At 43.5% G+C, this 25776-nt stretch overlaps 1 protein-coding gene across 2 annotated transcripts in view; it reads right to left on the reverse strand.

The window, feature by feature from the left end:
• Nucleotides 1–1640: 1640 nt before the first annotated feature.
• eipr1 (EARP complex and GARP complex interacting protein 1) overlaps nt 1641–25776 on the reverse strand; it is a 59817-nt gene continuing 35681 nt past the window's right edge. For both annotated transcript variants that reach the window (XM_056426399.1, XM_056426400.1), the window contains exons 7-9: nt 15135–15302; nt 12135–12305; nt 1641–7172 (exon numbers count right to left, since the gene is read on the reverse strand). In XM_056426399.1, coding sequence (XP_056282374.1) covers nt 6998–7172; nt 12135–12305; nt 15135–15302 — 514 coding nt within the window. In that variant the 3' untranslated portion in view covers nt 1641–6997. The remainder of the gene's footprint in view (nt 7173–12134; nt 12306–15134; nt 15303–25776) is intronic.

Raw genomic sequence — 25776 nt, forward strand, 5'->3', positions numbered from 1 at the left:
GTGCGTGTGTGCACGTGTGTGTTGTGTGAAGAATGCTGATGAGATATGAAATAACCAGGAGCCAATTGAATAAGCCACCCTTTGGGGTTTATATATTTGTAAATCTGACACTAAAGGAGTCAGTGCCTCACCAACCATGAACCTCATCGCACGTCACTGAAATATATATATATATAATATGCATGTATATAAACACCTCTCGGTAGTAACCACACAATCTAAATTTCACGCGGAATTTTCTAGTTTATATACTACAACTACTAAAGATTTAACGGGTTGGGCTACCCCGAGAGAACATATGCAAATCAATAAAGAGGTTTGATTTTTGTTTTTGAAGAAAAGAAAAATGACATATTGCAACGGGAGGGTTCCTTGAAAAGCACAGCCTAAATAAAGACCCCTCCTGTAATTCCCCCGATGGCTTAATAGTCTCCGCTCGCCCCCTTCCCAAAGCAGTTCATCTTCCGCACTCGCGATAGGATAGCGAATAAGTAGCTTACGGCACACAAGAGCTTTCCCCCGACTACAGGGTGGTTGGCGGCGCTAAGTAGCTATCCTCCTCCTCGCGCTCTCCGCGAGAACATCAAAAGTGACGGCGCCGTGTTTCGCGGGGGGCTTCCACCGCCATGGCGATCAGCGCCAGAGAGAGAGAGAGCGAGAGAGAGAGAGAGAGAGCACGCCGCGGATGCAAGGAGGTTAACGTTTAACACATTTCTTGGTGTGTTTTTTTGGCGCCTCGTGCAGTTAAATCCCTGCACATTTCAAATGGTTTGTTTCTTCTCCGTCCACCACCGGCTGCACAGCAGAGCTCATCCCTCCCTTGATACCTGTTTCCACTGCGGCGGGTGGAACGCCTTGGTCTTCCCGCCAAACACCTGACCACGTGTTCCTGAGCTGATCCTGAATCCCTTGCAGCTCAGGAGTCATATAGTTTGTGGTATTTTGGAAAACGTGTGCGGTATAAGAACAGATCAGCGTAAATTCGCTCATTTCAGGACCTTCCTCCAAACACACAAGACCTTGAACGCCTCCAGCCCCTTACCCGGACTTTAACCAGCCCGAGCCCAACCCATGAGGTTATATCCGAGTGGATATAAGTGTCTCATTCTTTCCCCAATGGGGCGTAATGTTAAACTAATTATTAATACAAAATATTGAATATTTCGCATCAAATTTGCAACTGTTTTTTGTAGATAAATAGCTAACCTGCTTTGTGCAGGGAGAGGACCGACGACCAGAATCCGTTGAACTGGAGCAGCATCTGTCATTCTGGCTGATGTAACTTTTTTAAATAGTCCAAGTTATTGAGTTTCCTTTTGGAAAAATGAATCAGCGAATTATCGCCCCTCTCGTAAACAGTTACGCAGTGTATCTGTCTGGGGCTTTTATTGTGAAAGGTAAGAGGAGAAGCCGTCAGTGAAGGTTGATTCCATGTTGTTGTCCACTATAGTGGGAGTTTGTCCACTCCACACAACGTGATTGGTTGATGCACTTATTTGAGGTGCGAAAGTTTAGAAAAATTTAAACTCACTACGAAGAAAATGTGTAGACGCAAACAACGTTTAAAAAATATAAATTGTGACGTAATTCAGAATTGGCAGCCTGGAAGAGCTTCTACAATAATACAATCCACAGCCTGCTATCGTTCTCTCCTTTAGGGAGACGTTTATTCACTGAACAAAAGCAAAGTACAAACACTCACCAGCGATTGAAATCACACGGGGAGCTCTCTCTCAACATGCAAGTTGAGCGCAAAAACACCCTCCCCCAACTTAAGGTTCAATCTTTATTCACAGATCTCGTCACAGGTACATATCTCACCCCCTGACCTCGTCTTGGCTCTAGTCTGTTATGAGAATTCACTCCTACCCCCGGGTGGGGGCTATCTGTTGGCCGTGCGCCCCCTCTTGGTATGTGTAAATACTGATAGCATGTGTGAATGTTGAATACTGTTCGGCGTGTAGCTAACCTTGAGCTCAGACACAATATCTCTCTCTCTGGCCCATTTCTAGCTGCAACGTGCCATCTCTTCTGATGTTTTGCCAGAACCTAGACATTACGGTCCCTTCAATAAATCAGATTAATATTTACAATATTGACTTGAGAATTAATCTAAAACCTAATTATAACTTCTTAACTCTCAAACAGGACTTTGGGAAGGTCCGTCAAAAACATGTCCCCTAGAAACACACCTACACACACACCTCCACACACACACACCTACACACCATCTTGGTCATGCCGTTCTCTTCCCTACCACGGGCACCTTGAGGGACCTCTGACGTCCCCCTCCGCCTGCTATCAGCCACTCTTTCCTTTCTTTGTCTTTCTCTCTTCTTCCTGTGGAGAGAAACGCGTGTTTGTGCATAATTTCATATTTCAAGGGGTCATATAAATTCCCCTCCATAAAAATGAGTCAACGTCTCCGTGGTAATAATCACCTGAAACCCACGCTCACACTCAAACACGCTCACCCCAGGTGGCTCCATATTGCATTGCCGACATGAATAAATAATTAAATGAAATCAAATTTTTGTTAAATATATATATTATTTTATTTCATTTTCTCAGCAGCTGAATTGAATTCCGCCTCCACCCGTTGAAGACGACACCCCGGGGTGACCCTCGGGTACGATTACCGCCGTTTCAGACGTTATGCAAACACTTTGGGGCTTTTTGGAGGCGTATACCTCCTGTGTCAGGAGATGGAGGACAGATACGATACAATACTGAAGAACCATTTAGGAAATGGTACCTTAAAGAACCATTTTGAAGATTCTTTGAAACACCTTTATAGTTTATTTGAAGAAGTATTTAAGGAAATGGTTCTTTAAAGAACCCTGGTTTGAAAGGTTCTTTGTGGTACCTCTAATGGTGCATTAAAGAACCATTTTGAAGGTTCTTTGAGAAACCTTTGGAGGTTATTTGAAGAAGTATTTAAGGAATTGGTTCTTTAAAGAAGCCTGGTTTGAAAGATTCTTTGTGGAACCAGAAATGGTTCTTCTATGGCATCACTCTGAAGAACCTTTTTCCGGTTCACCTTCAATCTTCTGTGTGTAGCATCAGACAACGGCGAGAACCAATCAATATAAACACTCCTACCCCCTGATCTGAGGTAATTCTGTTATTTTCCTTATACATTTAAATTGAGCCTAGAACTGAGAGGCAGATGCCTCCTTAGCTCATCCACATGGTAAAACACATATTCCAGTCATGCATAATAAATCCTCTTATTCCCCAGCCGCATAAATACTGCAGTCGGTTTCTCTCCGTATCACCGGGCGAGTCACGTGAGGCAGCCGGTAGCCACAACACCACCGTCACCTCTTGTTCCAGGTCAAGGGCTTTGTGACCTGAGGACACCTGGTCACATGACCTGCCGGGTGACAACGCGACGACGGTTACAGAGACGGCTCGGCTTCTTTCTGAAGTCCTTTCTGAATACAGAGGAATTATAGAAAAACCAAAGTGCCCAGATGAATAGTGTTCTTCAGACTCTAAATCAGCGGTCCCCGACCCTTTTTTGAGCCACGCACCGGTTTCATGTCAGACAATATTTTCACGGACCGGCCTTCACAGTCTGGCCGATAAACATGATGTAATAAATATGACGTAATAAAATTATACGACCGGCATAAAGTGCATGAAAATACAACTCACCATTACGCTGAATTAGTGAGCCCTGAGCTTCTTCTTTTTCAGTCACTTTTTCTGTGCGGCCGTGGACCGGTACCGAGCCGCGGACCGCGGACCGCTGCTCTAAATGGGATTGAAGTGATGATTGGTGAGAAACTTGTGTGTTGCCAACTCTTCTCCAATGAAAGCAGGAGCTCCAAAAGTCGTCGAGTAGGCGTCACTGTCTGCCCGTCCCTCCAAAGCCACGCCCCCAGAAGTATCGTCATGACGAACGTGGTTATTGCTCGTCCACGCAAGATGTGTGTAATGTCATGGTGACTCGCAACAATGAATTGTATTGATTGCTGTATTCAAAGAGAATTTCAAACAAATTGAACAAAAGAAGTTTTTGACCAACCCTAAAAAATAAACTGAAATAACTTTAAGCATGTCTCTGCTTTTGAAAGATTCGGTATCACTTGAGATGCAATGGAAGGCCAGTATTATTTACTCTTGGTTTATTACAGGTGCATTGACTTTAGACAAATCATGTCCAAATAAAGAAAGTAGAGATGTTCAAATATATGTCGTGCTACAAATGGGCCAACATTGGTAAAAAACTAAACTTAAGAACTTATTGTTTGCATTACAAATATTATGAATATGAGAAATGTTAAATAGAATATGCACATGTAGTGAGTTTATTGCTGTGAATAATGTTATTCATTCATCCTTCACTGTCCTTTCTATTATGTTTTGTGAAAGATTAAGTATTTGTATTCTTAAGTACTTATTATTAATTATAGACGACATTCAGTGCGTTTACATGATGGTATAATTCGAATCTTGCTTTAGTCGGACTATGTTATCTTTTGGGGGATCTGCTGTTATCCCAATATACATGGCAGTGAGTAATTCGAATCATTGGCCGAAAGCATGTCATATCCGATACGATAGGTGGCGCTGTTTTCATTACAACTAGTGGTGATACAGGCATTTCCGCTTGACCTCTTCACCACTACCAACAACAACAACAACACCAACATTTCGAGAAAGATGGCAAACAGAGAGCAAGGCGAAGCTACATCCCTCTACTATTCTTGCATGATGTTAATAGTGACATTATCGTCTCTTTCGACTTCCGGGTCACAACATAGGAGGGAGGGGGGAGGAGGGCGGCGGGATCTCAAGCATGCGCAAAGACGCGAAGTCCAGTTCCTAATCCAATTCACCGTTACATGCCGCGATAGTCGAATTATCAACCGGATCGGATCGAGTTATCCAGGGGTGTTAATCGGATCGTAGTCGGACCGCACATAGTCGAACAAAGGTGTTTACATGAAACGGATCATTCGATTTCAGTCCGACTAAGCCAGTTATTCGAATGCATGTAAACACGGTCATTGGTTCACACTTAAAGGTGCACTGTGTAGGATGTAGCGCCATCTAGTGGTCAGTTTGCAGATTGCAATCAACTGAATACCCCTCCACTCCAAGACGTTCAGTTCCCCTCTGTGGATAAGTGTCTCATTCTAAACTACAGAAAACACAAGGATTCTTTATTATAGATGATTATACACTAATGAAAACTAGGTTATTAATATTACATTCAATTATTAATACATGCCAACACATCCTTCAAATCCTATACACTGGCTCTTTAAGTGTGTATCTATTTCTGGGAGATCTATCACGTACAGAATGTGTATGTGGGTTACAATGTTCACAAGGCCGATGTGTTCTAGTTAGTCCAGCTGTAAAATGTTGGATTATGTAAATGACAGAAACAAAACATTCATTCCATATTTGCGGACACCAGAAAGTCCTAGATTCTGCTTTCTGAATAACCATCGTGTTGGCCGGGTACGCTGGGGCAATAACACGCCTCAAAATGTCCACATCGACAATCAATGCATGATACCGAGTGTAATTTGTCCCGGGTCGGCCTCTTCAGGAATACTAAAGAGGCGCCTTCATCGATTCACATGCAAATCCTCAGCTGGCATCAGCAGATGGGCGCACTGATTGGTCCCAGTCAGTCCAATCAGCTGCTGGATGCATCGGATGGTCAACAAATCCATCTGCTTGTATTGTCTTGTAATATCGTCTTTCTATTCAGAAACACGCAGATCGTGTTGGACCTCGCACGCAGGCTCGTCACCCTCCCACCTCTTCCTACACTTTGACGGCCAGAAGACGCCATGCCACGCCACGCCGCGTCTGTGCACGCCCGCGGCGAGCAGCGCCAGATTCAAGATGGCCGATATTGAGCGATTACCTTTTTCACCAGCCCTCTGTCTCCACCCTGATCCCTCCTCTCAATAATGGACTGCAGGGTAACGAGGGCGCTCTGTGTGTGTGTGTGTGTGTGTGTGTGTGTGTGCAGCTTCTGCGATTAGACAGCCGAATATACTCTGTATTCAGCCAAGGCGCCGCCTGCTCCAACTGGCATAGCTAATGAAGAGCCCGTGCCCCTCCCTTGGCACTAGTGTGTGTGTGTGTGTGTGTGTGTGTGTGTGTGCGTGCACAGTCAAGCTGCAATTAAAAGGCCTGTCAATGGTGTCTGCCATAACAGAGGCTCGGACTGTCACTATCGACCAGCCTCAGCACTCGCTGTACGGAGGGAGGGAGGGTGGGGGGGGGCAAGTGACACAAAGGAGGAGGAGAACAAGGAAGAAGAGAATGAGATGGCGGCGGTAGAGACAGTTCATCTGGTCACCGAGCTGCTCCACGCGATCTCTCAGGAGTTGGTCGGGACCGTAAACGGGTCATAAAGGAACGCTGGACTCATAATCGGGTCAGAATGGGTCATTCTGCTGCCCCCAGGGGGACCGGGGGTCTAATGATGTATACACTGATTACAATAATTTTAAAAAAATCCTCAGATTAAACAGTTCAATGCAGCCCTGTAATAAGCAGACAGGAAAAAACACTACAGATTTGAAATATTTCTCTAAATAATAATAATAATAATAATAACCGTAACCAGATACCTCCAGTCTTGTCACGCAGGTGAAAACAACATCAATAAATAGGATTCAGACAAAATATCGTCAGAGGACATTTATGCACAAGATGACATGATGAGGAAAATTATTTCTGAAGCGAGTATTCCACAACAGCACACCACGACAAATGTTTTCTTTTCTTTTCCTCCAGGAGTCATTTAAGGGGCAAAAGACGTTTATTGTTTCCAGTGGAACATACGAGCTACAGGTATATTTACATCTCTCACACACACTCTCTCTCACACACACACACGGCACACTTACTGTACCACGGTGTCATGGAATGTCTTTCTTTGTGTTGCAGCTGGGTTACTTCGGCTTCTCCCACTTGCTCACACAAAGACACACACACGTACACACACACACGCACACTCTCAGAGCAGGATGCGGTACTTGAGGGTACGGGGCACCCGGTTGATGACGAGGCGTCCGTCGTAGCTGACCGAGGCGAAGAGCCAGGGGTCGGCCGACGACCACTCGGCCGCGTACACGCTGTCCTCGTGCTCCTCGAAGGTCGACACCACGCTGTCCTGCAGCGGCTCCTGACCCCTGAAGCACACACACACACAGAGACATTGTTGATATGGAATATCTTTCTGCTTTCTTAGTGGCTCTTCAAACGTCTGATCCCAATTGACTGGTTGAATAAGCTTTTGTTATTACATTTTAAATAAATCATTTAAATGTGACCACACCATAGTGTGACACGCTATAATCTTGCGCGATCAAAACAAACGCACACAGACTATCTTATTTTACTGAGTGACGTTTTTTAGTCCTCTTGTGCATTTTTATCTTGTACATTGTCTATTTTTGTTGTTTGCTGCTATCAAACAATAAAAACCTATTCATTTGTTTATCTTGGTACAACTGTTACAATTTGAAAGTTGGTCGGAACTTAAAAATCGAAAGTCAAATCAAATTGTGTTTTTTGGGATATCATGCCAATTTGGCAGATTTAAAAACTGGGAGAACAACTTTTTTCATTGAATGAACATTTGATATTTAGCATTTTGTATTTATGAAAGAATATGTCAACAAAGTGACGTTCAGATTCACTTTTATTCCTAAAAAGAACCATCCTGATGATCCGCGAGGCATCCATTTAATTGAAGAATGACCTCACCCTAACCACCATTGTTTCCATTCGAGTTGACTAACACGCGCTTTTTCCTTCCTTCCTTCCTGCTGCCTTCGAGGACGCACTGCTGCCTTCCTCTGTGCATCCCCGCTGTCAGCTGTCACTCAGCAGAGAGGAGCACACACACCGGGGGGGTTTCATCACGCCTGTGCACATGTCTGGTTGAAATAATGCAGCCTTCCTTTAAAAAAAACATGGCTCAATAGCACTCCTGGTGGTCACATATTATATATGATGTCACACAGACACACACGCACATGCAACCTGTTTATACGGGATTCATCTATACACACACACACCGTCTGAGATTCTACCACGACTCCGACAATGTGACAATAAATAAGAATCTTTAGAATTATCATAGAGCATTATTGCCATCGCAAATTCCTCCCGAACACCAGTGCTGCAAGTAGTCCCGAGGGACGGCTGTGACATACATATTTGGATTTATTTTACACATTAACTGTTTCCCACAGACAGTAGCTGCTCCCCCCGGGCCGCAGCCTGAAATAAAAACAGTCCTAAGTGCTCCGCTCGTATAGATTCATCGGGGGAAGAACGGGAACAAGAGGGCACGTGTGGGAGCAGTTGACTGACGCTCTAATGCCGGGGTGACTTTTTAAGGATTATGTCATTGGACAGTTCACCTGCTAATGGAAAATATGGTGCGCTACAAATATGGCGACATTTGTGGGCGGCCTCCAGTGATAAATAGTGAGGGTTGTTTATCGGGTACATCTAGCTTCAATGAAGTCCGTCTCATACACAGTGATAAATCCCACCTTCATGAAGGTGATAATGATCCCTGGTTGTATTTTTTTGTCCAAACGTGTAAGATCTGCTGAATCCTCTAATCTCTTGAAATGAGCCCGGTTCCCCCTGGGCTTGGTGGACCCTGAACTCAAAGTGTGTCTACCGAAGCTGAAAAGTATTCTCCTGGTGTGCGGGAGGGTGAGAGAAAAAAAACACTAATATGAATCGTGTTCTTGTTTCTGCCACTTGAGATTGAATTAAATAATAAAATATCAAAGCGTGCACAAGTGAAGATTATGAAATAGTAATGTTTTTGTTTTACAGCCGTTTGGTGGAATGTTGCGTATTCTTGCCCTGTGTTCGTTTTTTGGTTTATTTTATATCCAGTGATAGTCTGGACCCAGAGTTAGAGATGACATGGTGACTATTTGTTAGGAGCATTAGGCTGATACTAAACATTGCACCTTAAAGAGAGGTGTTGTATTGAATTATACTGAGACGTGTGGCTCATATTGTGTCAAGATTGGTATAATTATATTTATGTCATTCATTCAACAGCGCCGCAAGATAAAACCTCCAAAATGTTGAAATTAAAGAACTTTGTGTAGGATTCAGAGGCATCTAGTGGCGAGAATGCACATTCAGAACAGCTGAACAACCACCTCCCTTTTCAGGTGTAGAAGAACCTCCCGGTGGATTTGAAAAATGAAAAAGAAATGAACGTGCAAAAAAAAAAAAACATTGATCAAACCGCAGTGAAGCGTTTATCTGTATCAAACAAGGAACTTTGGGAGCAGTTACACTCACGCTGTTCACATTTACATGCAATCTCCCTCCAATCCACCTCTGAGGTGGGATCAGGGTAATCCTGATTTTTAGGATCAAACTGATCCAGATTTCCCTCTGAAGTTTAGAAATAGTCAACAGCAGTTTATAATCGGGATTAAAGGCAGGATTGGATTCCCAAATCTGAATCTTCAGGATCAGATTTGCTTTGAAATACCATTTTTGGGGATCTGATCAGGATTTAATCCAATCCAGGAGGATTAATCCTGTGGGATCATTTTGAAGTACAGGCCCCTGAACACCAAACGAGGGAATATCTTTTGGAAGAATCCCGACCCATTATAACATACGTAATTTATCATTTTTTATTTTTTTTCACCCATCTGTGTGTTTACGTCCGCCTGGTGACGATTTATTGTATTGTCAAAGCAAAGAACAAAATCATACTGCTTTTGCTTGGCTATCTTTAAAATATTGAACCGCAAAGAGCAACCGTGTACATTCAGACAATAGAGTCCTATTATCTGTACTGTACATACGAGAGGGTCAATACATGTAGTGGAAGGGTTCAAACCGAAGCCGAGTGCTGGTGATTAGGAAGAAGGGGTGATAATTGTGGATGAGAGTTCGTCAGCGAGTGTAAGAGCTGCTAGTCACGGATAAGAGGGGGGAATTGGACCATAATGGATGGAGCACAGTGGCAGATTTCAAAACACACTGAATGGAAACCATTACGGATGATATCCCTGCAGAGTCTAAATGCCAGGGAGAAACACTCCAGAAGTGTTTTGACAGTAACATATTTGGACTGTTTTGACTCTCCACTTTCTATCTGTCAACGTATCTGAAAGGGTTCATCCAGTTTAATCTGCGGGATGACTAATATCAGAAGAGCTTTAGCATCATCATGTGTTTCCTCAGGCTCCTTGTGGCCGTCCAGGGACGTATAACTTAGAAATAAAAGCTAACAGATTTGATGTGGTGAAAGCCGACTGTCTGCGCCGGTTGTTGGAGGTACTTTACGCATGTAAAGAAGAGGCGTACGCTATATTTAGAATCCTTTCACCGCGGTACCTTGACTGTCGGACGGCCCTTTCTGGTGGTAGACTGAAGCCGTTATCTATAATTCAGAACCACGAGACTGCATTGACAAAACCGTCATTTTACCTCACAGGATTAGAGTTGAAGAGAACATCGGTATCGGCTTCGGTTCCCCGTCAGAACGAGCCGCCCGACGGCAACGTGAAGAGGTGGAAACACTCCACATGTTTTACATCCACAGCAGTACATGGCTGCTGTCTATTTCTCCAGATCTACTGTTGGTACTACAGTAGATTTGGAGAAGTACCTCATACACCAGAACCATCCCTTCAACACAGTGCTCGGACTCCACACGTTCATTATGGTACAGATTTAAACTAAAGAAGAAGAAAAATGCACAATCCACAAATCCATGGTAATGTGTGTGTGTGGGGGGAAATATTTGATTGATTTTTGTGCTTTGCAAAGTGAATGTACATTTCTATCCAGTGACGTGTGGTGAGGTTCATGGTTGGTGAGGCACTGACTCCTTTAGTGTCAGATTTATGAATATATAAACACAAAAGGGGCTTATTCAAATGGCTACTGGTTATTTCATGTCTCATCAGCATTCTCCACACAACACACACGGTACATATTACAGACACGTAAAGGTAAAAAAAAGTTTGAAGCAAACCTTTTAGCTCCGGCGTTGGTCTACCTGTGTTAATCACGTCCACTTTTGACTGAAAGTCCAGTTTTGAGACATTTTTAAGTTTAGATATATAATCCTCTTCCATTTTGGCGGTTTCTAGTCTGACGTAGCAAAATACAAAAACAAACGGACTCGACTCGCCTGGCGCCTCTGCGTAAAAGAAGCAGCAACAGGTACCCGTTGGCTCAGGAGCGCCCCCTGCAGGGCGGCAGAGGATTATCTGCCTCACCCTGCGCCTTTTCACTGCGGTTTTATTTCCTATCAGCAAACTAAATATGTCACTTACAAACATTAAACTGTAATGGTTAAAGACCTTAGCCAGACTGTGGAAAATCAGGGCAAATAAACATATCTGCAAACATTATATTGGCGACATGCAGAGATACGGCAACCCGCATGGGCCAATTGCATGTCTCAACCCAGTTTGTGATGGATTGCGCAATCAGAGGTGAGGATCGACTCGTCGCCTCAACTCTCGTTTTATCCTGTGTTTGAACAGGAAATAGGCAAATTCAGCGATTTTGACTATAAAATGTTCAAAATTAGTCATACATAAAGATCAGTGGACAAATATTAATATAAATTTGATGTTATCATTATTTATTTATTTTCTACTTTTTTTACTCATGATGACAGGTGAGGCTTTGCCTCACCTGCCTCCCCTGACTGCACGTCCCTGTTTCTACCATATTTATGAGGTTACATACATCATAATATGTGAAATTAAGTAAGAAATAATTGTAATTTAAAAAAATATATTTTTTTTCAAAGACTCCGGTCCATTATCTTGTCGGATGGTTTATACATGCTTATAAACATCAATAATCGTCAGAGGAGCTGATAATGTAGCGTTTAATTTCGATTAATTTCCCTCTCGTGTATTCAGTATCGCTGATGAGACACTTACCTGTGACCTCCTCAAGGGTCACTCTCATAACAGGCAAATGAGATACTAAAAACTTGAAACACTAATTATCACTCCTGGAAAACCATAACTGGTAGAAAAAATACATTTAAAAAAAGAGAGCTATTAATGTCAGCTTTTAGATAGTTGGAAGCATTTCTTTCTCCAACCCGCCCGAGCTACTCCCCTTACTTGTCCTCCTGGTTGTTGTCCTCCCCGTCGCTGAGCTCCTCGTCGTCGTCCACCAAGTGCCCGAATGGCTCCGAGGAGATGGACACCATATTGGAGAGGATGAGGCGGCAGTCGCTGCTGGCCGTCAACACCAGCTGGTCGTGGCTGTGGTTGTAGCGGACGCTCCACACCCTGGGATGGAGAGGAGAAAACACACACCAAAAGAGTCTATATTACCACAGTGCAGTGGTGTGTGTGTGTGTGTGTGTGTGTGTGTGTGTGTGTGTGTTGCAGTACATTCAATGCATTTAAGAGCCGTGTGTGGATCTTTTGTTCGGAAACAAAAGATCCACACACGGCTCTTAAATGCACGTGGAAACTGATATCACTATATGGTGAGTAAAACCACACAAACAGGAAGACCACACACACACACACACACAGAGGAACTGTCTGTCTCTCTATCTCTCTTTCACACAGTCGTGCCCACGCAAATCATGCAGAAAATGCAGCGTTCTCAGTGGGATTCACAGCAAATGATGCCTCTCTGGGTGTGGACTCAGACGCCAACAATTGAGGATTTCAGTCTATATTGGGGCTCAGTTCACGAGCTGATGAGCAGCATCATAAACTCCCTCATCCTGGTTTTATTTGTCGCTCTGATTCACTTTTTCAGTGCTCCACAACCTTCCTCTCTCCATGTGTGTGCCCCTCTTTCTATATCTCAACAGTGTCTGCCACTCTCTCTTTGTCATCCTCTCTCTCTCTGAGCCCCGGGCACAGCTAAGAGTGCAGTACCAGTTCCCTCACAGGGAAGGATTGAGGGATAACGGAGGCTGTTGACAGGAAATCAGCCTCGGCCACGCCGTTCCCCGTGCTCCCATAATCCGCTTCCCTGCTAAAAAATAGTCCCTAATACCCCCAGCAGCCCTGAGGCCATATCCTGGCTGCGCTCTGGGAAGAAGAAAAAAAGAGCGCCTGCAACACACGCACACACAGAGACATACACACACACACACAACCATACACACAGAGGGACACACACACACACAAACACTAAGGAGAAGTGTACACACAGGACGAATACACTCAGACGTATGCATTATAGAAATGCCTGAACACACTCAAATGCATGTAGCCACAGTCTCTCACACCGACACACACACACACACACAGACACACACACTTATCTCGTATCTGAAGAGATCCCATCTGCAGCTATCTACAGTTATGGATATGTTCGCTAAGTCTATCTTTCTTTTGGAGATAACACCCGCACTAGTGTGTGTGTGTGTGTGTGTGTGTGTGTGTGTGTGTGTGTACGTGCACACAGGCATACGCCTGTGCATACGCTTGTGTGTGTGTCTGTGTGTGTGCCTTTATCTATTGGTGTGCTGCAGCAGTAGCCCAGTTTGGCTTGCAGACACACTGATCATCTATTCAGCTCACAGGAGAGAGAGAGAGAGTGAGACAGAGAGAGAGAGAGAGAGAGAGAGAGAGAGACTCCCATGCAGCACACTGTGTTCAGCTCTTAGGATTAGGCTTCCTTCGACCCACACTGACTAAATGAGTAGCGGCCTATTTAATTAGTAATTAGTGTATTACTACCTTTTATTGCACCAGCAGTAGTTAGGGCATTTCATTAGTTAGGAGATAAAGCCATTAATAAAACCAGAAACCAATCAACAGTGAAGCAAAGCAGTTATCACCATGTTTATCATTATTGTTATTGGATTGTACTGAATGTGCCTGAATTACACTCCATGCTGTGTAAAAAGGCTCTTTTTAACCCATTACACAGATACAGTATAATTATTTTTAGACACAAGAAATACTCCCCCTCCCCCCTCAAGTCAAGTGTTATGTCATGATAATTTATTTTTTCCCCCGCCTATTTCTTATGAATTCTGATCATGTGATAAACAAATAGTTTGTTTCCAACACAGGTTTAGTTTAGTGAGCTGTGGGGAAATGTGGGAATGTGACGCACTATCGGGAAATATTTAAAGAGAGCGTGTCTCTTTAAATGAACAACTCTTTTTTTCTTTTCTTTTTCACTTCCATCATCAAATTAGACTTTTACTAACTCCTGGCCAACTCGGTATCCCACATTACATTTTCATTTTTTACCCCTCGGGGTATCTATCCATGCACATAGTTTAACTTTCATTTGCACAGATTTTGAGATCTGAATTAAGTGTATGCATGTTCAAGTCAATAAAAACCCTCAGTGTTGCTTGTGGCTGATTTAATTTAGAATATCATGATTTTCAAAAACATATTTTTTGTTATAATTGTTGAAATTCTTTTAACATCCCAACAGCATTCAATAAATCAAATACTGAGAAAAAAGAAGAAAAAGATCCGTAATCCGCAACTTTTACAAGAGTTGGTAACAGTGGGTTTCCCAATTGAATATATATATATATATTTTTGTTATCTAGTCTACTCTTGCTGTTTTTTTAAGGCTACCAACCCTAAATTTAACTAATCAGTCTAAATTTAAAGTACAGCGGCCACAATCTGCTGTTGTCAAAGAAGAGGTATGTTTAACAGAGCAAGTTAATGAGTATCAAGAGTTTATTGCATTATATTTCAGATTGATTTAAACTACCTGTGTTGAATCCCACTTGTTTTACATGGTCTTTAAACATGTGTTATTGTCCTTGAAGGGTCAATGTGAAAATAAAGTACATTTTCAATGACCAGAAAGAGTAAATGACCATTAGTGAACTAGTCGGAATTAAACCCAAAAGCTAAGTAAGAACATATGTTCATTATTTGGTGATGATTAAAAGATACCCTTATGTGGGACTTTTTAAATGTATAGTTAACTTCAAACTGAATATTGTTCTATTAAATAGGTCTACTAACTGCTTCTAGTTTAACAATGTCAAACTCGATTCACTCCACCCAAACATGGGAGGATGAGAGCAGGTTAGTGGGACACTTGAGAGCTGACAGTGGAGCTTGAACTCGGGTGCTCTGGTTCAAGGACAGTCCCCCCCCCGATCCACCCACCAGTGCGAGTGCTCCTCCAGGGTCTTGACGGGCTCATGGACGTTGCGGACGTCCCAGAACTTGACTTTGCAGTCGTCTCCGCAGCTGGCCAGGTAGTACTGGCGGTTGGGGTTGAAGTCCAGGTCACGCACCAGCTGGCCATGGGCATTCTCTATACAGTAGATCTGACTGGAGAGTGAGGGAGGAGAAGAGAGAGGCGATTAGAAAGAAAGGAGATGACAGGAGCCATGGAGGGGAAGATGGATGAAAGAATTAGGATGGAGGTATAGGAAGGAGAGGAAGCAGCCGGGGAAAGAAGTGATAAAAGAGAGGTATGGAAGAAAGGGAGGCAGTCAAAGAGAGAGAGACACAGTGGAGAGAGGAGGAGATATGACAGAACAACAAAAGGAGATCAGAGAGAGAAGATGATTCACAGGGTCCACACACGCCAGAACATTCCCAGGCTAAATCAAAACCTCCTCTGTGTCGGTCAGTAAAGGCCAGGCTCAATAAAAAAGCCGACACCAGCGGTGGTAAATTATAAAGGCAAGCCTCATAACCGCGCAGCCTTGACTTCCTGCTGGAGTGAAGTTAACAGAATGACATGACAGAGGAAGAGAGACGCTCACTTTCCATCCATCTGGCCGCCTCCTACACCTCGGCCACCTTTCATGTTCCATACATTTTCCTCGGCTCTTGTTATCTCCTCTCCTTAAATATAGACTGCTTCCTTTAAAATATTGTTTTTAGCTGCTTATTGCTCCGACAATTTTTATTTATGTCATTGCCATGATTTCCAAAGCCAAATTAGCTTAGTTTAGTTTATTAACTGGATCCCCATTAGCTGACACCTTAGTGGCCGCTAAGTCTTCCTGGGGTCCACAGAAAGGACAACAGGTTATACCTGCAAACATGCAAAACATGACGTGAAACAAACAGTTAAAATTAGTACAAACAGAAAAAAGAACAACAACTAAAGTGCAGTCAAAGACTATGATGTATATTGTGCAGTACATCAGTAATGTATACAAAGAAAGATCAGATGGCTACAAAAGGGAAGTAAAATGTCAAGCAGTTAATATCAAGAGGTTGATACCCCGAGGTGTGCCTTTAATTGTTTTCTCAATGACAATTCAGCTACAGTACTGGTCAAAACTTCTTGAGTAAAGGGTACAGACCAAAACCGAGCTAAAAAGTAAATAAGCAGCTGTTTGTACAGAGACCAATATCCCAGATTATTGGTGCTTTAGCGCCACTGTCAATTTTAGAAGTTGAACAAAACAGATGTTCACTGATAGCTGTTCTGCACTTAGTTCACACAGCGATGACCAATGATAGCTGCTAGAACCGCTAGCTCCTAGAACCGCTAGCTGCTAGAATCACTGGCTACTAGAAATACTAGCTTCTAGAAGACTGCTCAGACTTCACCGCTAGCTGCTAGCACCGCTAGCTGCTAGAGCCGCTAGCTTCGAGACGACTGCTCAGACTTCTCTGTGTTTGGAGCCGTGTGCAGACCACACCGGCTGTATGGGGTGCAGCTGCTGCAGTTACACATTAAATGGCAGAACGTTTGTGATCGATTGGCTGAATGGACACAAACAGTCTAAAGGTAGGTGATGTGTGTGTGTGAATGTAAAAGTTATCCATTCTCCGTTCTCTGAATCAACAACAATACATGTTTGTCCAACCTGCACGGTGTGGATGGGAAACTGCTGTAACCTGCCAGCTCAAGGTTATGAATCAACACACTTCCAATGCACCATGATGTCTTGCTCTGATCAGATTTCAAACACAATTTAATGAAACAAAAATTCAAATGATTCCACTTCATGGGCCTTGTCATTTTTTTTCATAGCTGAAGTTTATTGTTGTTAAGAGCATCATATGGTGAGTTCAGTTTCTTAAAAGCTGTTTATAAGTAATATTCATCGCAGTAATGGTGGCTTGTTTACTTACTTTACTGCCTTACAACCTGGATATGACAAAATAGGATTTTGGCTACTTTAGGATCGTAAAACACCAGAGAAAAAGTCAGATTTTGGCATAAGCTGGGCATCTATATGCGTAATAATACGGTACAGGTATATATATGAACGGTTCTGTAGCGCCTATAAATATGCAGACTGTGTAGCCTCCTGTTACTGTTTTCTAAATAAAAGAAGGATTCAGCAACTCAACTGGGTGTCAGAGAATTGAAACTAATTTGAATAAACTGGCAATTAATTAGATCTAGAGCTTTGCTTCCGCCATAAATGCAACACGAGACTGCAGAAAATCAGCACTTGTTTTTTCCGCCACCGCCGTTACCTCTCCAGGCTAGCCTAGCAAAGCTCGGCCTGGCATCGTGCTGCGCAGCAGAGTGGAAAGCCTCAGTGTTATGGCCCAGCTGGATGCCAACAGCAGCTAGCCAGCTAGCTAGTCACCCCCGCTGATCACGTTAGGCAATTAACATGCTAATTAAAAATCTCATTAAAATAAAGGAGGTATAAGAGAATGACCTCGGGCAGACCGCTGGGCTTCAATTAGGTCAAGACAATGCAGGGACTGTGTGTGTGTGTGTGTGCGTTTGTGTGTGTGTGTGTGTGTGTGTGTGTGTGTGTCGTCACTGCCACTGGACCGTGTCGTTTGATGTTGGCATATGGAGCTTGACAGTGTCAAATAACTTCCACTAAAAACTACTGAAAACACACATTTTCTTGCATGGAGCATAGCTTGAGCCTCCATGTTCTAAAATGACTTCTCCAACACTAATGAGTGCGCATAAATCTGTATCAGGTTTGCACTTATTAACATGTTTAAGCACTTTGGTTCCTGGCTCTAAGGCTTTTGTTCAACATGTCATCTGGATATGAGCAGGTTTCCAATCATGAACTGTGTCAATACTATTTATGCATTTAGTGCATGAAGAAATACAAAACATGTTGTGGTGCTGTCTTTGCAGAGTGATTCTAGAACCAACCAGGCAGGGTTTCCAGTTGTTCATCCTAACCATATTAAAACTAAGGTTGTAAATGTTAAAAAACCTCCAAAATGCCATCGACAGGACGACACATCCTAGCATTTACTACACTGTTAGCTAGACTCATACTAAACACGCTCTCCTGCCCAACAGTTGGTTAAAAGAGATCCTAAATCATATAAAACTCGAAAAGGTCAGATTTGCACTCAGAGATTCCTGTGAATCCTTTGAAGAGACCTTGAAGCCTTTTATTAACTATTTGAACACCGCTGCAATCCAACAGGAGAACTAGTGAACTAGGAGACGCCCCCCCTCATGGTTGTTTGTTCATTGTATTTGCAATCTTTGTATATAGTGACAGCGTATCACAGCTACACAACCTCCAAGCAACTGAAGATAATATTCTGTACACCCCAACTTCTTTGAGGTGGTATTACTTTTCATTCCTCTATGTGTTTGCAAAAACAATCAAAAAGATTTAAACGGAACAAAAAGAAAAGAAAAAAAGAAAAGAAAAAAAGGTAAAATAGATTGAACACAATGGATGAAGGTGTTCTATGTCATCCTTCCTGACCAGAGGCGGTGCTTAGCACTGGATATCTTCTGTCTCGTGCATACGCAGGTCGAGTATTAATAACAACAAAGTCACCTGTGACATCGGATGACTTCCCACCGGGTATAAGTTCCGGTATCATCAGTCCTTTTTCATCTTCTCGCAGCGCAGGCTAACGACGATACTACGTTAGCATCAGCTAAGGCTGAAATTGTACAGAAGTTTAACTGAAGCTCATCGCGGGGAGCCTTGTGACCAGTGGCGGTGCGTCCATAGAGGGCGCTAGGGCGCCGCCCCTCTTAAAATTTTGAGATGAAAAAAAAAAAGAAGAAGAACAAAATATAATATATCCTGTGAAAATACATTATATACCAAATCATTTAAATAGTAAATATACCGTGTTGACGCGCTAAATGTGTGTGGGAGACCGTAAGCCCCTGTCAACAACCACTTAAGTTAAATGTGACCAAAAATAACATATCGCCACTCATCTTCACGGAGAGAAGCCCCTCCCCATTTTCGGGGCGCCAGCCCAACGTGTGTGTGCGGCAGCGAGCAAACATTTCACGGTCGTTTCGGCAAGGACGGCTTCTCATTGGCGGATGAAACGTGAATCTTGGGGCGCAAAAATTTGCGCCCTGGCCAATGACATTGTTTCTTATGTCACGTGATTGGACTATTCGGCCAATCAGAGACCGGTATCGTTCCCTCAGCCCAGAGAGCTCCACGGAGCTACGGGAGCAGGTTGCTAACGGAGCTGGTCAGCTGGAGGCTCAGTGAGTAATGCGCTGTTTAGTTTCCCCTGTCTGTTGTTCCAAAGTCCTGGGACTGAAACTCTCTGGACTACAACGGGGTGAGGGATCTAAAGAGCTTCAGACAAAGTGTAAAGCACGAATCTTGCCGCAGTTATCTAGCTAACAGCATGAAGCTAACTAGCTAACAGCATGAAGCTAACCCTGTTTGAAGAGCAGAGCAGCAGAAGGAAACCGAATTGGCATCGAAAACACAACGAAGAAGTTCGGAAAAACAGACACATTCCCTCAAGAATAATATAAGCAGGCTCGTCACAGATATGATTGACTTTAACCAGAGAGTTATTGAGAAGTTTGCCAACTTTAAAGAGAGGAGGGCTACTTTGCGGCAGAGCAAGTAGGCAAGCTACACGCCCTGTCGGTCAATGAGTCATGTCTGAGGGGAACTCAGAGGGCTCGGGTGTCACACTGCGGCCTAAGGCAGTGGCTTCCCCCAAAGATGCTGGCACGCTCGGGTCTCAACCAGCCTGTCCAGCCTGCACAGTTTGACCACCATAACTAGTCAGTTAGGGTGGATCTAAGAAGGGCTATGCCATTGCAAAACAGTGCCTGTTCCACTAGATAGTGGAGGCCATTGCCTGTGCATAGGGAGTGAACGTCCGTGCTCTGCCATCCAGAGCAGGGGGTTGTTCTACCAACAGCGTTCCCACGTCACGGGCGACTCTGAGAGGTGTGCCCGTAGGAAATATAGGCGCATATATGTGCTGCAGCCTCAGGGGCATCGTCGACCATATTCACCAGAGGCTCCAGAGTGAACGTGGCCACCCTCCATCCATTGCAGGTGGTTCCTCGTCCAAATCCTCTGCTTGATTCATACGAGTTAGTTTCCTTGGGATTCCTTGTGACTGTTGATATAAGTCATCCAGTGCTAAGCACTGCCTCTGGCGGTCAGGAAGGATGAAATAGAACGCAAGTTACGTATTAAACTATGGTTCTATGAATCCTGGATGACCGCCAGAGTTCTTGGTCACTCGGAATCTCGTGAGTTTGCGAGAAGATTCCGTAGGACTGATCTCAGGATGACACCGGAACTTATACCCGGTGGCGGGTCATCCGTGGTCACAGATGACTTTGTTGTAATTCATAGAACCATAGTTACATACGTAACTTGCGTTTTTGTAGCACAATACACAATAGAAGGTATTGTCAAGCTTCATCTGAAATCATGTATCCACCATTTTAATATGAATTGGTAAACCAGCCACCAGTAAACCATCACTGGAGGGAGAGCTTAGAGGGGTGGTGGGCATCACTAACCTTTTTTTCCCCCTGAAGGGTTATTTGGGAGTTTTTCCTGATCCGATGCGAGGTTCTGGGGCAGGGATGTCTATGTGTACAGATTGTAAAGCACTCCGAGACAAATTTGTAATTTGTGAAATTGGGCTATACAAATAAACTGAATTGAATTGAATTAATCTAAAAAAACTAATTTTTGCATTTTTTATTCTTTAATTTCAAGGTTTGCATAAGGTCACTAATTCGGCATTATGGGAGTCACAGCATCACTTTTCTGGAGTACTTATTTATTCATTACATTGGTGGAACATGATTTTTGTGAAGACAGGACCCCTCGACTAGAATGACTCAGAGTTGACTTGGAACTTTTGGTGAACTCACCGAAAACAGAAATTCCATGTGGGATTTTGAGCCGGATCTTGCATGATTTATTTACCGCTCTCCCCCACCCCGCTCCCCCTTCTCTTGTGTGTGACTCCGAGGTAAAAGGCTTGACCCCGGGCTGCCGGGTGGCTGGTGTTCAGCGCGGCCCGCCGTGGAATGGGACGCGCCCGCCGCGTGAAAAAGGAAATGGAGCAGGAAATTGGGTTAGTTTTGCTCGATCCTTCTCTGGTGTCTCTGAGCAATCCCCCTCCAAGCATGCACGCACCCACACACATGCATGCACCCACACACACACACACAAGCCCCCCCTGACCCGGCTAATAGCGGAGAGAGACCTGGGACTTTTTCGAATGTATGCGAGTGTGTGTTTGTGTTTGTACGAGTACAGAGGATTAGAGTTGTGGCCGGCCTAAGCCACCAAACCCACTCAATCTCAAGCCATCCAGCCGGCTCGGCAGAGTGTGTGTGTGTGTGTGTTTGTGTGTGATGGAGGGGTTGATGAGGGGACAGGGGACGTATTACACACACTGTTAAGCGCACAAAGATACAAACATTAAACTGGGAAACATACAGCCTAAAATACTTTTATATGTGTAAATACGGAGTAAGATTTAGGTGTGTAAGAGGGACGCTGCAAAGATAAGACAGACAAGGACACATTTGGCCATCACACACACACACACACACACAGACACAAACACAGACACACACACATTCACACGCACCCTTCTGGCTTGGCCCGGGTGATAAATCTCTGCTGAGGGGATCGACTGGAACACAGACGTTCACAGTCGCACACGTGCACGCACACACAGACATACACACGCACACTGTTTCTGTTTCTATGACAACTGCTGTGGGGAGGGAGGGGGAGAAAAGAAAAATCGAAAGAGGAGAGCAATCATTTCATCGCTGATCAAAATTAAAGCCTGGCTTTGAGATGAAGCTGGCAGAGAAAGAAAGATGGGGGGAAAAGAGGCAGGTAAGGGGGAGGGAGGGAAGGGCTTAGGGAGGAGGAGAGAAGGGGGGGGTCTCTCCCTATGCACAAAAGTAAGGGATCATTATAATAAGCAGGCTCAACGATTGGGTAAGATCTTGATGCTTAGCATCAAGTGCTCACAAAAGCCGATGAAAAACAAATATAACAACTACGTATGAATGCTCTAATAAATATCGTTTCATCCCCTTCACATCGTTTTGTTGTGACTAAAGAATAAATTCAGTGCTGCACGGGTGGCGGATTTTCGCAGGCATACATTGGATTGCACTGGTTCCCACACAACAAAAAGCCAATCGGATATCTCCATTAAATTATAGATAATTGCAGAAAATAAGCTCTTTAGGAAACAAGCGTGTATGATTCTTAATGGTAATCTTTGCAAATAAACAACAGTTCTATGTTTTTGGATGACATGACTTTACATACTGACGTCTGGAGAGCCTTGGCGGACATTTAACTATAATAACACAACAGGTTGGAGTCCAGCCACGTGACCTTTTATGGCTGTTTATTGTTGTGTGTTGTGAGTGAGCTGGGCAGGTTTAGAATATCAGGGTAAGCCAATCAGAGGCAGAGGAGGGCGGGTTAGTCCTTCACCATCAAATGAAAAACATATTAAGTCCTACATGGATGAAGGTGTTTTTAGAGCACAATAGAAGGTATTGTCAACCTTCATCTAAAATCAACTATCCACCATTTTAATATGAATTGGTAAACCAGCCACCAGTAAACCATCACTGTAACCTGCATTTGAGGCGGGTGAAAACGGAGCGCTTAAAGGAGTGGTGGGCATAACTAATAATAATTTTGGCAAATTTTCATTCTTTAATTTCAAGGTTTGCATAAGGTCACGAATGCGGCATTATGGGAGTCGCAGCTTCACGTCTGGCTCGTGTCTGCTGGGGAGGAGGGCAAGCACGGGAAAAGGTCACGCTTGATCGAATTGACAGTCTCCAGGTTCAAAAGGTCACCCTTAAATCAACAGCGGCATATGGAACCGGCTATTCCAATTCTTAAAGAAGAACAGCTGACACCTTTTGGATATGGCTCTGCATTGGAATGTGATATACGATACTCCTAATGGGACAGACTTTTTTGTATAATGGCGGCGTATTTGAATATGTGAATAAAATATGATGGAAAGGGCTTTTTGAAACCTATCATTATGGCACGCCACCGCACCGCCACATCTGTCGAGCAGGTGGAGTGAAAAGGCTACTTTTTTTGTAGGGGGGGGGGGGGGGGCAGCGTGATCAGAAGTCTCACTCGCCTGCCCTGGTGACGGGTTTTGATGCTTCTAACCTGGACTGTGACAGAGGCAACAGCACCACGATCAATCATTCAACCTTCTTTTACATGCTCTCTCTCTCCTTCTTTTTTTTTACCCATATGGGCTCATTGTGCTCCCCCCCCCCCCACCCTCTCTCCCTCATACACACCACAGGGGGACGTGTAGAGCGTCCACGCTTCACTGCAGCACTGCACTGCTTTTCAGTATGCACCCTGCAGTGCATGGTATGGCCACAAGCGTGACAGCTATGACACAGCTGTCTGTGTGTGTGTGTGTGTGTGTGTGTGTGTGTGTGTGTGTGTGTGTGTGGCCCCTTCACTGTGGAACTGTCGATCCAGGAGGGAATTCAGGGTGAGACGCGGTAGAAAGACATGTCCAGTGACAGGCATGGCGCTCTCTCTCTTTCTCTCCCTCACTCACTCCAACACACACACATACATATACACACATGCACACGCACAGCTGTATGCCCAGTGGCTAGAACTCCAGGCCTGTTAGCTAGTCTAATATTATTCAAAGGCTCAAAGCAACCGAGTATGCCGAGTCAGACACACAGTTGGTTTCCCTAAAACTAACACAAGTTTATTTTTCATAATTTCTCTACAATTCTGACAGGCTTGTTACTGTTGCACTGTGTGCATTGGCGTTCCCATGCTTGGATTTACAGTGTACACTGTGACTGACACTCAGTGCATCTGACCGCCATGGTTCCTCAACAATTTCCCGATCTCAAACTCTTTCTTGTTGGCAGCAAAACCTTTTTGCGATGGGTTTTTGGTATCAGATGCTAGATATAAGATCTGGGAAGAGAATTTATTGTTTTATTGTTTTCTTCTACAACATAAAATAAGTCTATCAATACCACACTTAAAAAAGGGCTGTTTCTAAAAAAAAGTGGCTTAATGAGAGTACAAAATGTCATCACGGCGACCCTTCCGCCTTTACGACGTGGTACGTTTACAGCCTAACGTTAGCTTTTTACATCTAGAGATGGCATTCACGATTGAAAAACACTAATACAATCATAAAAGTTCTGTTCATTTGTGAAGTTTATCTCACTGAAGAGAATGTAGAAAAAGTATAAATGTTTGTTTATACTTTTTTATTTAAGGAGAATGTTTTCTTCCAATAATCTAAAAAGTTTGTTTATTCACCTATTGTTCATGACAAAAATGTTGTATTATCTCCACCAAGACATTATGTAATTGTGTGTGTGTGTGTGTGTATCTCTCTCTTCTGTCAATCCACTGCTTCTCTTCTATACTACAGGGCCCATGAGCCTAATATTTGTTGTGCTCATTTATGACTGTATGCTCAAAGGACCTCTTGTGGTTGAAATAATTCACACTTTGAAAACATTCTATTGACCGTTTCAGAGCGTCATTTACTGCTGACTCCACACTACTCTGAAGTAGCCGCAAGCAGTGTGCAAAATACGGGGGTTAGAGACCTCTTGATTGACAATCGAGAGGGATCTGTAAGATTAGACATTATTCATCACTTACTGTACAATTGTTACTAAAATTTATTTTTCAAGCTAACAAATGAAGTAGCATTTCAACAACTGCTTTGGTTTGGGCTCTTGTTTACGCTAAAGATTACAAATTGTTCCTCTCTTGATTTGCATTTAAAAGTAAGACATACTTATGTATGTATGTAATGTATGTGTGTAATGTATGTAATGTATGCATGAAAAACTATCGATTAGAAAATGTCACACTAAACCGAGCGTTGACTACAATGGAGCACGTCTTCTCATGTCGGTAGGAGGAGAATTCGTTAGCTGTCTACCGCAGTGTGTTTGGCTAACAGAGCTAACAGCTAATAGAGCCAAGAGAGCTAACATCTGACGGGTCTAATAAGTCTAACAGAGCTAATATCTGAAGGGGCTAATATGGCTAACAGAGCTAACATCTGAAGGGGCTAATATCGCTAACTGAGCTAACATCTGAAGGGGCTAATATCGCTAACAGAGCTAACAGCTGAAGGGGCTAATATCGCTAACAGAGCTAACAGCTAAAGATGCTAATATCGCTAACAGAGCTAACAGCTGAAGGGGCTAATATCGCTAACAGAGCTAACATCTGAAGGGGATAATATCGCTAACAGAGCTAACATCTGAAGGGGCTAATATCGCTAACAGAGCTAACAGCTAAAGATGCTAATATCGCTAACAGAGCTAACAGCTGAAGGGGCTAATACGGCTAACAGAGCTAACATCTGAAGGGGCTAATATGGCTAACAGCGCTAACATCTGACTGAACCAAAAACAGCAGGACTGACAGTTTCTGTTCAGAGGAAGCTTTCAATGTTCAAAATGAAGCGTGACACAGTGAACTCCAGTCTAGCTGCACGCACACAAACCTGAGTGCACCTTTCTAATTTGTATTTTGTCTCGATGCAAACCTAATTATTTGTCTTAACTGGA

Source organism: Pseudoliparis swirei, chromosome 11 (genome assembly GCF_029220125.1).
Source record: "Pseudoliparis swirei isolate HS2019 ecotype Mariana Trench chromosome 11, NWPU_hadal_v1, whole genome shotgun sequence".
Classification (NCBI taxonomy): Eukaryota; Metazoa; Chordata; class Actinopteri; order Perciformes; family Liparidae; genus Pseudoliparis; species Pseudoliparis swirei.